The following is a 12468-nucleotide window of genomic DNA, read 5'->3' on the forward strand; positions in this document are numbered from 1 at the left end:
GGCACCTGCAATGGATGACTCATAAGCTATCTCTAAGCACTTTTTCCATATTTAATGAAAGAGACAAATTAGCTCTTGATCAAAAGCTAGGCTCACACATATTTCAACATGTCAGACTACGAGCCATTATTAAAAGCTAACACTATTGAAGAGATTGACTTAGAGTTAGTAACTGATCTTACTGTTGTGGGCGCGCCCTTATACGAATATATTCCATCTTATATACGGAAAACAAATGGCACTATAATACAGACAGTTTTGTGTAATTATAAACCCATACGGTGCAGACGGTCCATGCACACCAAAGGTTATCACACAAGCAGGTTGATACAGTTGTATTGTATCGGTGTCTCACTGTACACAAAGGTTTCAAGGCATCGTAAAAATAATAATTCTGCATACACTTCTATTTTTTGTAATTAATCCAACAAGTCTATGCAAACAGAGCTTTTCTCCTCGGTCCCTATCCTCCTCGTGTCACCTTGGAGACGGGTGACAAATCTAAACTATGATATCGTTCCCTTCGTTCCGAACACAAAGATAACCAGTATTTCAAATCTAAGCCTATTCCAGTATAGATGTACATCCACAAAGATATCGAGAATATTTTGGACACAAACAAACCCAAATAAATTCAGAACATGTCACATGGAACTGCAGCACTTGCTCTTAGGGATCTCCTGAGCTGGGCCTGGGACGATGACCTTCTTCCCTGCCAGCGAAGGTGCAGCCCCATTGGCCTTTGGGTCTGCTGCCATGTTCTTCTTGCTGTGGATCTTAAAGATCTCTGTCAAGACGGTCTGGAAGGCATTCTCGACATTAGTCGCCTGCAGCGCAGATGTCTCGAGGAAGAAGAGGTTCTCCTTCTCAGCAAACTCCTTGGCATCCTCGCTGCTTACAGCGCGCTCCTCTTCAAGGTCACTCTTGTTGCCGACCAGCATGATGACAATGTTCTTGTCAGCATGGCCCCGAAGTTCTTCCAGCCAGCGAGGTATGTGGTCAAAGCTCTGGCGTTTCGTGATATCATAGACTAGCAGAGCTCCCAAAGCACCTCTGTAGTAGGCACTTGTGACAGCTCTATACCTGCGGTAGTTGAAAAAATAAGCATGAGAAGCTACTAGTTAGTAAAAGATATGGCGTTTCAGATAAAAGTGTGAACTGCTATCACATGATGTATCAACTGCAGCGGTGCAGCTGGGTTGCAATGGGTCAATCCAATCCTAGACCAACCTCCATTTAGCTAATTATTAGGTTTGGGCCGACCAAATTCATTGAGGTCCTGGAACCAATTGGCCCAGTGGTTCAGGGAGAAGCCAACCACCACACATATGTGCACTCCAGCCTGTCTTTTTGCTGCTACCTGATCGCAACAGCGGCAGCACAAGAAGCAAAATCTCAATTTGCTACAGGTGCAAGCAGGCAGGGAGGGAGGGCAGCTGATCCACATCACCTTGATGCAGATAACCATCACGAAGGGACGATGGGCCCGTGAACAAGGATGGTGCTGGAGCCTAGTTAGTCCGTCCATGGTTGAACAATAATTATCAAATACAAACAAAAGTGCTACGGTTCCCGAACCCAAAACTTTTCGCGAACTAAATGTAGAATTATGGCAAACACCTCATACCCCTTGGGTTGGGTGGCTTTGATTCTATAGTCAATAATGACTTGAGTTACAAGTAAGCAATATACAATTAACCCCCTAGATATACATATATCTAACACTCCCTGCAGTCGAAGCGAGAGAATCACGGACGCACAGACTGGACCTAAAATCACTGAACAACTGTACAGAAAGATCCTTAGTCAGAAGACCCTTAGTCATGATGGTGAGACGACGGTACATGGAGGACCCGTATTTCGCCAAGAGTCACCTTCTCTCAAACGAAGTGAATGTCGATCTCAATATCTTGGTCTGGCGATGATGAACAGGGTTAGCTATCATGTATACAACGCTAACGTTATCACAGAAGGCATCAGAGTACACCGTGAGAGAGCGAACAGGACCAGTGCCAATATGCAGACCTTGCGAAAGGGTACCCTTGACATAGCGAAGAATGCGCTTGACGAGAGCGAGACGCGGCTCTCGCGGATCATGCATGAACAGACATACCTGCTGAACTGCATAGGCCAAGTCTGGACATGTGAGCGTCAAATACTGCAGCGCACTAGCAAGGCTGCGGTAGAGAGCAGGGTCGTCGTGTCATGTGCGGTCGCACATACGTCAGGCGCAGGAGAGCCCGCGACGTGTGCCGGGCGGCCAAGCGAGCAGGGCCGAGCGCGCAGCCAAGGCGCAGGAAGGGCAGGCGAGTGGCTAGGAGGAAAGTTAGCTAACTGATTAGTTGTTTCCTTGTTGGATTAGTCCTACAATCAAGGAGAGCCTTCGCCATCTGTTAGGCCACGGGCCATATATTACGCGGGAACAGTTGAGATTAACGAAGAAGTTATCCCTAATCTCCCTCCCTCTCTGTTAAGCCGACAGCCGAGGGGCATAACCTCGCCGGCGTGACGAACAACGGCTACGAGCTATGTAGCCGAGGTCCGGCCAGTCAGGGGTTCGAGGCCCTTGACACGTCGACGGGAGGACCATCAGCAGCGGACAGTTTGGGCTTAAGAGTCCACAGGTGTCGAGGTGGGATGACACTCTGACATGCCAGCACGCTAGAGAAGCTCAACAGCATACTGGCGCTGGGAGAGGAACATGCCATTGGCCGAGCGCGTGACGGAGATGCTGAGGAAGTGGTGAAGCGCGCCGAGATCCGTCATCGCAAATTCTGAGCTAAGACACTCAGTGATGTGACGAAGAAGTGCTGGAGAAGAGGCTGTCAGGACAATGTCGTCGACGTAGAGCAACAGGTAGGCGACACTGTCTCCATCTTTATAAATAGAGACGCATCGGTGGCTGAGGGCTGAAACCCGAGCTGTCGAAGATACATGGCAAACCGCTGGTGCCACGCCCGAGGTGCCTTCTTCAGACCATAAAGAGACCTCTGCAACAAACATGATCAGGAGCAAAAGGGTCGACGAAGCCTGACAATAGACGGTGTCCTGAAGATGACCATGAAGAAAGGCGTTCTTCACGTCAAGCTGGTGGATTGGCCAAGAGCGCGAGGCAGCAATGCTGAGAACGATGCGAATGGTGGCCGGCTTGACAACTGGACTGAAGGTCTCATCATAGTCGACGTCGTACTGTTGAGAGAAACCCCGGACAATCCAACGAGCCTTGTGCCGAGCAAGCAAACCATCAGCATCAGCATTATACTTGTGCTTGAAAATCCACTTGCAGTGACGATGTTGGCGCAAGGTGGATGAGGAACCAGGCGCTAGGTGTCATTGTCAACGAGAGCCTAAAACTCCTCCGCCATAGCGGCACGCCACTGCGGATCAGCCAGCGCACTACGATAGTTAGCTAGTAGTGGCGAGGCAACGGCGGTAGACACGAAGGCGCTGGCTGTGCACCAGGGGCAGCGAGGTCACCCGCTGGCGCACCAGGAGCGGGTGAAGCAACACCAGTAGCGAGGGCCGTAGTATAGACCCAGTAGCTTGATACCATGTAGAATTATAGCAAACACCTCATACCCCTTGGGTTGGGTGGCTTTGATTATATAGTCAATAACGACTTGAGTTACAAGTAAGCAATATACAATTACCCCCCTAGATATACATATATCTAAACAAGGCCTTAATAGGAAGAAATCCATTTTTGACCCACAAACTATTATCAGATTCCACCTTTAGCCATCAAACTCCACTACCTGACATCTTTAGCCCCCTGAACCATTCAAACTGATCATTTTTTTCAATCCTAAGACCATTTAAAAGTGATTTTCCAATACTCCAATGTGGCACTGAGACATGGAGCTGTTTTGCTGCATGGCACTGCCAGGAGTCCACATGGATTTTTCATGTTTTTTCCTTCAATTTTTCAGTGTTTAACTTCTTCACACATCACACAAATAGGAATAAAAAATCATGGACATGGAGGCCACGTATTCCTCTACATCCATCTTTGTCTCCCTTTGCAGAAGCCTGTGTGAGTTCATCGTGAGTGTTGGTGGCACGCCTGCCAAAATTTGGACAGAAGGTGCATGGCCTGCTGAATCTTCGCACACATGGAAAATAGAAAAGTTTGTTGGAGCACAGCAAGTGGAAAAGGACTTTAATTGGTAACCTACCAACCTGGGGCCCTATCCAGATCTGGCTCGAGCCTCCAGATCTGAGCTCTCCCTTGGAATAGCCATGGCTTCTCTAATCTCTCATTTTTCTTCTTTGGGGAAGCAGCAGTAGGGGATGGCTTCATCTGTCTCCTAGTTAATTCCTTGCCTGCAGCTTTGCCTTGCCCAACTCATGTGACTTGGCTAGCAAGCACTAAGCGGAAGCTGTTGCCTCTGCTGCTGTTCCAGAGGCAGGGGGCTGCTGGCAGCAGGCAGGGTCTGCACTCCATGGATGATGGCTTGAACTTGGAATCCTCAAGGAAGGAACAGGGCAGGTTGCTCTAATGATGTGGCTGAAGAAAGAAGATAAGACTAACAGTGGGCTTCATGAGTTTTTCATCAATTAATCTATGGTGCCACATCAGCAAAACCAAGTCCAGTGGAATCCACACAGAATGAAAATCGTCGTACATGGCAAAACCACCTCCACATCAGCTAAAAACCGGCTTCAATTGGGATGAGGTATCTAAAATGTCCAGTTTGGATATTTGGAGGACCAAAGTTTGTCTAGTATTCAAGGGCTTGAATTGGACTGGCAGAAGTTTTAATCTATACAAATACAAGAAAAGATGCAAAAGTGCAAAACAAACTCTCCATACTGATGCAGACATTAAAACATTAACTTATAATTCTATAAATGGAAAAACAAGCATCAGGACTAAACTAAATAATGATATGACTATTGCAAGAGAAACATATTACTACATTTGAAATACATAGTAAAAATCAGTCAAACTACTGACATGCCTATTTCAAGAATGGATCATATGTGTTACCCTTCAATCAATATTCTTTCAGGGTGCATACATACAGTTACAATAATAGTGGGCCCGCACTGCTGCGGCGTCTGCGTCTGCAGCTACCCCTGTGAGTGCTGAAAAAGCCGCAGCCGCAGAGGCTGCAGGCTGTGGCTTATTCAGCACTCACATGGTACTGTGGCTGCAGCCACTGCAGCCGAACAGGCCCAGTATAATGCGACCAACAAAATTTCAGTAATTGCACACTGATCAACAAGAAGCCTAACAAATAACTACCTTTAAACACAAAATATGCCAAAGTTTCAGATCATCCACAAAAAATGGAAGTTATCCTTCCACGGGTACGAGCACATGAGCCACCCCTTTCCCCATGAACATTGTATTAAGAACGCGAGTATAACCATAGTTTTGAAAATCGACAATTAGGACTCGCCTAGTCGCGACTAGTCGCTAGGCTTTGCCCTGGCGCCTGGACTATGGGGGTAGTCGGGCTTCAAGTCGAGCAGAGCGCCTAGGCGGCGACCTGCGGCAATTCCGCGGCAATTCGGCAACGCCCAGGTGCCCTAGTCATCGTGGAGGCGAGCTAGGCGGGCCGACGCAGGCGAGCGCGCAGAAATAATGGCGCCGCGGGCGCGCACGCGAAATTTTGCTGCCGCGGGCAGAGTGCGCACACTCTGGAGAAGGATAAGGGGGGAGAAAGACACGCACAGAGCTTCAGACGGCCAGTGCTCCTCCCCGCGCGGCGATGCGGCTGCTGCTCCTCCCCGCCGGTGACGCGGCTGCTGCTCCTCCCCACCGGCGACGCGGCTGCTGCTTCTCCCCGTGCCGCGACGCAGCTGCTGTTCCCCCCCACAGTTGACACGGCTGCTGCTCCTCCGCGACGCCGGTCTCCTCCCTCAACCGAAGCCCCAAGGTATCTATGTTCTCTCCCCCCTGCTTCCCTCCTCTCCTCTGTTTCCTTCCTCTCCTTCCTCTGTTTCCTTTCTGAAATCTGAAATTCTTAACTGATTGATTCTGATTCCATGATGAATCTGTGAAATTGTTGACTGCATGTATGTATCTACAAAATTCTTGACTGATTACATGTCTATATCATTATGTCTCTGAATTTATTGACTAATTGCATGCATATACTTGTAATTACAGTCAAGATTTTGTTCCTATCTTCTGATTGCAATTTGCAAGTATTTGTTGACTAATTGCTTTGATTGCATGTATATGTATAAATTTGTAATTTGTTGACTGATTGCAAAACGCCTAGAAGCGCCTAGGCTAACTAGGCTAGACTAGTCCCTAGTCTAAGGGTCAGTGCCTAGATTTCGCCTAGCGCCTAGCAAAACTTTGAGTATAACATGATGTAAGAATATTTTCAACGTCAAGAGTGCACAGATTTTATTTGCTAGGAAAATCTGCAAATTTTCAACATCAAAAGGTTCAAGTTTGCTTCATCAAATCCTAGGTCTAAACAATAGTATGGCAATTGGTATCCGTAGACTCTAGTTTAGATAGTCTGCAAACAAACAAGAAGAGGAAAATATGGAACTGCACTAATAATTGATCTTATGTCAGACTCTCAGTATAGTTAAACACAATTCATACAGGTGTTAAATATATTGCAAAGTGTGATGAGCCCATGGCTCCTCAAGTTGAATCACCTATTGTTTTTGAAAAGAAATGCAATGAACCATGTGTGATCAAAGCGGATCAATATTTGCTTACTATAAGTTCAAATGATATCGACTACATAGCACAAAAAAGTATACTAAATGAACGTAAAAAAGCATATCCGAGAAGTATCATGCACGAATGTGTAAAATACTAAAATTTAAAATAATACCACAAATTTTACCTGTACAAAAATCAATAGTTGACAAGGATAACTACTACAACCTTCCTATGTTCACTCCTTTAATCTCTCAAGCTCGGCACCTATTTCCAACCCCCATAAAGCCATAACTCTCTAAATCCATAAGCCTATCCATTGACATCATCAAAGCAAAGCATGCTTGTTGGGAAATATGTAGGAGCAGTGGAGCTGAGCACTAATGAAATTCATTGGGTATTGTCATATTGAGGTACAAGATGAATTTACAGCATCAATTCACTATCCATATCAAAAATATTACTTTTCATCATATTCAAGGGAAAGATTTGCATCATGTGGACATTATCCAACAGCACAACTTCCAGTGTCAAAAAAGCAAAGAACAGCACACAACTCTAGTGGCAATTCTGTATCATGTGGTGCCACATACAGAGACACCCTATGACTACAAGACAATAGCACCAGCCACATGCAGCAAACAATGTTTTATTTAGTAAATCTTGTCCACCATTTACGGACCCAACCAACCCTTGGAAAAATGAGAACACCATGCAAACCTTCGACACCTATGACATAAAATAAAAACACTAGCATATTTTGTAAAGTGTGTTCCGTATCCAAACAATGCAGCCACAAGACCAATGTTTCTGCTAAATCCACACTGCTGAGTTCTGGATCTGTAGGACCACGAAAAATAAAACGTTTCTAGAGGCCACAGGTAAACCAACTGAAGGCTGCCTGGGGTCGAAACGAAAAAATAGTGGTTTTGCCCAGCACTTTCCCACCATGTAACGGATGACAACATGAGTGTTAGCTTAACTTTGACAGCACATGCTACAACTAACAATAGTGTTTTAGTACTCAGAAAAATGTTAGGCTGTATCAGACCAGTTGACAACGCTGCATCTGCATGACGCCAAAAACACACACACAATTTTAGCAGACTCATAACAGAAGCCATCAGTGGCACAGGACACTCCATTTAACTCCCTTGAGTAGGGTGAAAGGTAAGGCAAGCTAAGCAGACTACCTCAACAACTGGGGTGACTGTACTAATCACCTTTGGTGCAACAATGATGTACCATAAATCGTTGATAACTATTTCGCGCGCGCCACATCAAAATCACTCGAACAATGCATCGACCTAGGGAGAAATAAAGCTCAAAATGACTAAAGCGCGCTGTCCTAGATCAGTGCTCCACATCACCACCCAGATCCCCACCCCGCCCACAACAACAAAAAAGAAAAAACGATCGACGAGGAGGAAGGCGAAAAAAGAGTGGACTTGCCTCTCCTGCCCGGCGGTGTCCCAGATCTGCGCCTTGACGGACTTGTGGTCGATGACAAGCGTCCGGGTCTGGAACTCGACCCCGATGGTGGCCTTGGAGTCGAGGCTGAACTCGTTGCGGGCGAAGCGCGCCAGGATCTGCGACTTGCCGACGGCGGAGTCGCCGATGAGCACCACCTTGAAGACGTAGTCAACCTTATCCCCGCCCCCCTTCATCGCCTCCTCCCTCCCTTGCTAGCTCCGGCTATCTCGCTCGTGAGCAACGAAAGCGGCGGCGGAGGCACGGAGTGAGGCAGCGGAATGCGCGTGGGCGAAGGTCGGGCGAGGGAGGAGATTTTTCTTTATTTGGGCCGTGTTTAGGCCTTGTTTAGTTTTCAAAAAAAAATTCAAAATTTTTCAGATTCTCAATCACATTCAATCTTTACACACATGCATGGAGTATTAAATATAAACGAAAATAAAAACTAATTGCACAATTTGGTCGGAATTGACGAGACGAATCTTTTGAACCTAGTTAGTCCATAATTAGACAATATTTGTTAAATACAAACGAAAGTGCTATAGTGTTGATTTCCAAAAAAAATTTGGAACTAAACAAGGCCTTCTAATTTCAAAAAATTTTGCAAAATAAGAACGATATTATTTTGTTAGCCCAGACCTACCTGACAAAGCTGTCAAACCGTAAAATCCAAACAGAACACCGACGGAATGGTATGGAGGGCACGAATAAAGTTCGCAAATGGCACGGCTAACTTTTCAGATACACAACGGCTAGGTGCAATTTTCATAATAACATACAAGGAAAACTCTCTCGAGTAGCCGAGTAGACTAGTAGACACTTGCAAATTACTTCCTCCATTCTTCGCTTCCCGATAAACAACTTTGACTAAATATATATATAATAATATTTATGATACATAATTATTTGAATCTAATTTTTTAATAAATTTATTTAAAGATAAAAATATTGCACAAATTTCCTATAAATCAAATTAAAATTGTCGACACGCTAATCGTGGTGACAAATATTTAGGGAGTACGGTCAAAGTTTCATGACAGGTGACCAATAATTTGGAACACAGTGTTGACCTCAAATTTTTACGAGTAGGGGCCGCTTATGGGGTGCTCCATGGAAGGAGAGGTGACAAGTTTGTCAGATCGGTTGACAGGTGACCAATAATTTGGAACACGATGTTGACCTCAAATTATTACGAGTAGGGACTGCTTTGGGATGCTCCATGGAAGGAGAGGTGACAAGTTTGTCAGATCGGTTAAACAGAGGATTGAACGGTGATAGTTGATCGATATGTGTTAGGCTACGACAAGTAAAGGAAGAGAACATGTCAGACTTCATTATAGGAAAAGATTAGAGTCCAAATTACCTTTATATTTCTAGGAGTCGTATTTTGTTAAGACTTGTGTTTAGGATTCTGGATTATAAATACCAAACACCCGATTGTTGTAAGGATATACACAATTAAATACAAGACCTTTTGGGCTCCGGCCACAAACCTTAGGAGTAGGAGTAAAAGTAGATCTCGGCAAGACCTTCGACAAATCTGCATCAGTTGATTTCGACCTTCAGTTTGCTTGTAAGTATTGTCACAGTTCAAATCTAGTTAAACACGGTTGCATCATTTGATCTCATATTAAGCTTGATTTGAGCTATTTATTAGCTTAGATCTTAGATCTTATTTGTAAGGCTGTGAAAGCCCTAGTTTGGTTTTGGTTAATTGATGAAACCCTAGTACTAACCTTTATACTAAGTGTGTGTAGACTTAATAAGGTTGGTACATGCCAAGTGATGGAGAAAATGGTGATCATGGTTGTAACACCCTAGGTGTTAAGCATGCACTTAGTCTTACCAAAGTATTCATAAGCATTATCATCAAGCATAGCATCACATAAGCATGTCATCCATCTAAAATATGATTTTATGTACTTTATTCCATGTGATTTAAATGTGTTAAAAATATGATGCTTGCTTCTAAAATTGTGAAATATTCAACTAGGTTGAATGGTGTGTAAGAAGATTTAAGAATATTTTTGTGCAATTTTTGGAGCCATAGAATACAAAAATCCCCAAAATGAATTTATTTGAAAACCTAGAGCTAGTTTTAATCTGTAAGTCAAATTCTATTTGGAATTTGGTCTTGCTTATTAAAACAAAGTTGTAGGGTTTTTGTTTTGGAACAACTTTGCTGTTGGGGGAAAAGGGTGAAAAGAATTTTTAAATAGTCCAAATGAATTTAGAAAGAAATTGAGAAAAGAATTTCAAAAAAAAGGAGGGGACAGGCGCTGCTGGGCCGACCCGCCTCCCTTTCGGCCCAGCTGGACAGCGCGGCCCGCTCCCCATCTCCTCTCTCCCGCGCGCGCGGCGCCCGCCTCGCTCCACCCGGCGCCGGCCACGTGGCGGCCGTACGCCGGTGTTGGACGCGCCGCGGCCGGCCACCTCCACCCCCTGGTCGGGACGCCGCCCCGCGCCTCCAGACCACTCCCTCCATTCTGTCGCCTGCCTCCCCCTCTCTCTTCTTCCTCCCCGCGCACGCGCAGCAGCAGCAGCTCCGCCCGCGCCATTGCCGGAGAGAGCTCCGCCGCTCGCCGCCGGTCGCACCAGAGCTCCAACCTCGACGCCAAGAGCACCAGCGCACTCGCCGTCGCTGCGGTAAGCCCCTGCGTACGCTCTACCGAGGTGAGAAGCAGCCGTGCGCCGTGAATTGCTCGCTGGAGTTGCTCCGACCTCGCCGGAGTGCTCCGCCGCGACGGATCTTGCGATATCCTGCCTAGTTTCGCTTGCTCTTTAGCGCGTTAGGTCCGTAGCTCGATGGGGAAGCTCGGAGGAGCTTTTGCGCGCGCTCTACCGCACCGGAGCGGCCTGGCCACGGCGAGCAGCGCCGCCGTGCCGCCATGCATGCTCGTCGGAGGTGTTCCGGTCATCCTCCGGCCAATCCGAGGATACCCCTGGATGCGCCTCGCTGCGGGGAGCACGCTGGTGCTCACCCCGTGGCCGGAGACCTCGCCGTCGGCGAAAGCCGGCCGGCCGAAGTTGGCCGGAGCTCTGCATGGCTGACCTGTGGTGCCCCGACCGCTGGATCCCACCTGTCAGCGCCTGTGCGGGTGTGGATCCGGGTGAATCTAGCATTTTCCGTCGGTTTTCTTAAATAAAGGTTTTCCAGAAATTGATTTAAAACTTGTAAAATCCATATCTTGAGTTCTACAGCTCCAAATCTGGTGAAATAAATTTTGGTGTGTTCTCTATTCTCAGATATATGGTTTGATTTAATTGCATGTCATGTTTGAATAACTTTTCTGTATAAATATATTTAATCCATGTTTTTGCTGAATTTGGAAAATGCATAGTAATTAAAATATGACTCGGAAAAATGTGAAACTTGTTTTGTTGGCCCTGCATGTATGTTTAATCACTGGGAAAATGTTGCTACACATTATTTGCTGAATAAATGAATTTATGATGATTTGAATGCTTGCATGGCAGTGGTTTATGATTTTTAATAAATAATTGGATCATGCAATTAATCTGGAAATTTTTGTGGGTGTTTCTTATGATATTAGGCAAATTATAAAAATATGAAATCTGCTGTTTGACACATATACCACAGTAGAGTAATGTACTTGCCTTTATTAATTAATCTTGTGATTTTTGTAGCTCAAAATAAGTGTCCGAAAATTATGAAAAAATTATAGTGGACTTTATGCTTGACTGGTAGTCTCCTGTAATTTTTGTGGAATTTATTGATAAACATAACTGCATGCTATTTTGATGGGCCTAGAAATAAATAAAGAAATTATGAATTGTTATATGTAGATTAATTAGAATAAAAGGGGGTTTGGTGTATCTTTGAAGTATCTTGTGAGTTGCTGGTTACACTTGAAAATAATTCTGTAGAAAAGAAGGAAATAGATGCTTAGTGTAATTACATGTTCTTGGATGATGTTGACTACCTTGTAAGAGCATGACCAATTAAATCACCTATGCATCATGTCATGATCATTTGGTACTTTCTCATACAAGCATCCACAAAGGCATCTCGCACTCCACTCATGAGCACACATGCATCATACAGGCTCGCAGGAGAACGAGGTGGGACCCGAGGAGCCAGAGGAGACCTAGGAGCAGGAACCTCTGGGAGCACCAGAATCCGGAGAAGAACTGCAGGAGTGTCCGGATCACAGACCCAACACGTTTGAGAAAGGCAAGCCCCAGAGCATTCTAAGTCTCTCTATTCTCGCTAACTTACATGATATACTATGCTTGTTCTACTATGTTGCATGTACGTGGTAGGAATTGCTTGATACCGTTGATGCATATGTACTCCTTGCTATCCCTACTCGTTTATCTACCTTGTCCCATGTAGACAGGCA

General features: G+C 45.3%; 1 protein-coding gene across 1 annotated transcript; it reads right to left on the bottom strand.

Annotated features, from left to right (window-relative positions):
• LOC8155288 (ras-related protein Rab11D) lies at window positions 309–8412 on the bottom strand. Its single transcript, XM_002489210.2, has 2 exons — window positions 8087–8412; window positions 309–1083 (listed from the first exon to the last, which is right to left on the bottom strand). The coding sequence occupies exons 1-2, from the start codon at window positions 8299–8301 to the stop codon at window positions 645–647; spliced, it is 654 nt and encodes a 217-aa protein (XP_002489255.1). The 5' UTR covers window positions 8302–8412; the 3' UTR covers window positions 309–644.

The sequence above is a fragment of the Sorghum bicolor genome, chromosome 1 (genome assembly GCF_000003195.3).
Source record: "Sorghum bicolor cultivar BTx623 chromosome 1, Sorghum_bicolor_NCBIv3, whole genome shotgun sequence".
NCBI lineage: Eukaryota > Viridiplantae > Streptophyta > Magnoliopsida > Poales > Poaceae > Sorghum > Sorghum bicolor.

What these genes read in the sequence shown, in the direction of transcription:
- LOC8155288 (XM_002489210.2), bottom strand. Translation starts at nt 8,301, where the DNA reads ATGAAGGGGGGCGGGGATAAGGTTGACTACGTCTTCAAGGTGGTGCTC. An exon ending in GACACCGCCGGGCAGGAGAG is followed by an intron (nt 1,084 to 8,086) that starts GCAAGTCCACTC and finishes CAACTACCGCAG; the next exon opens with GTATAGAGCTGTCACAAGTG.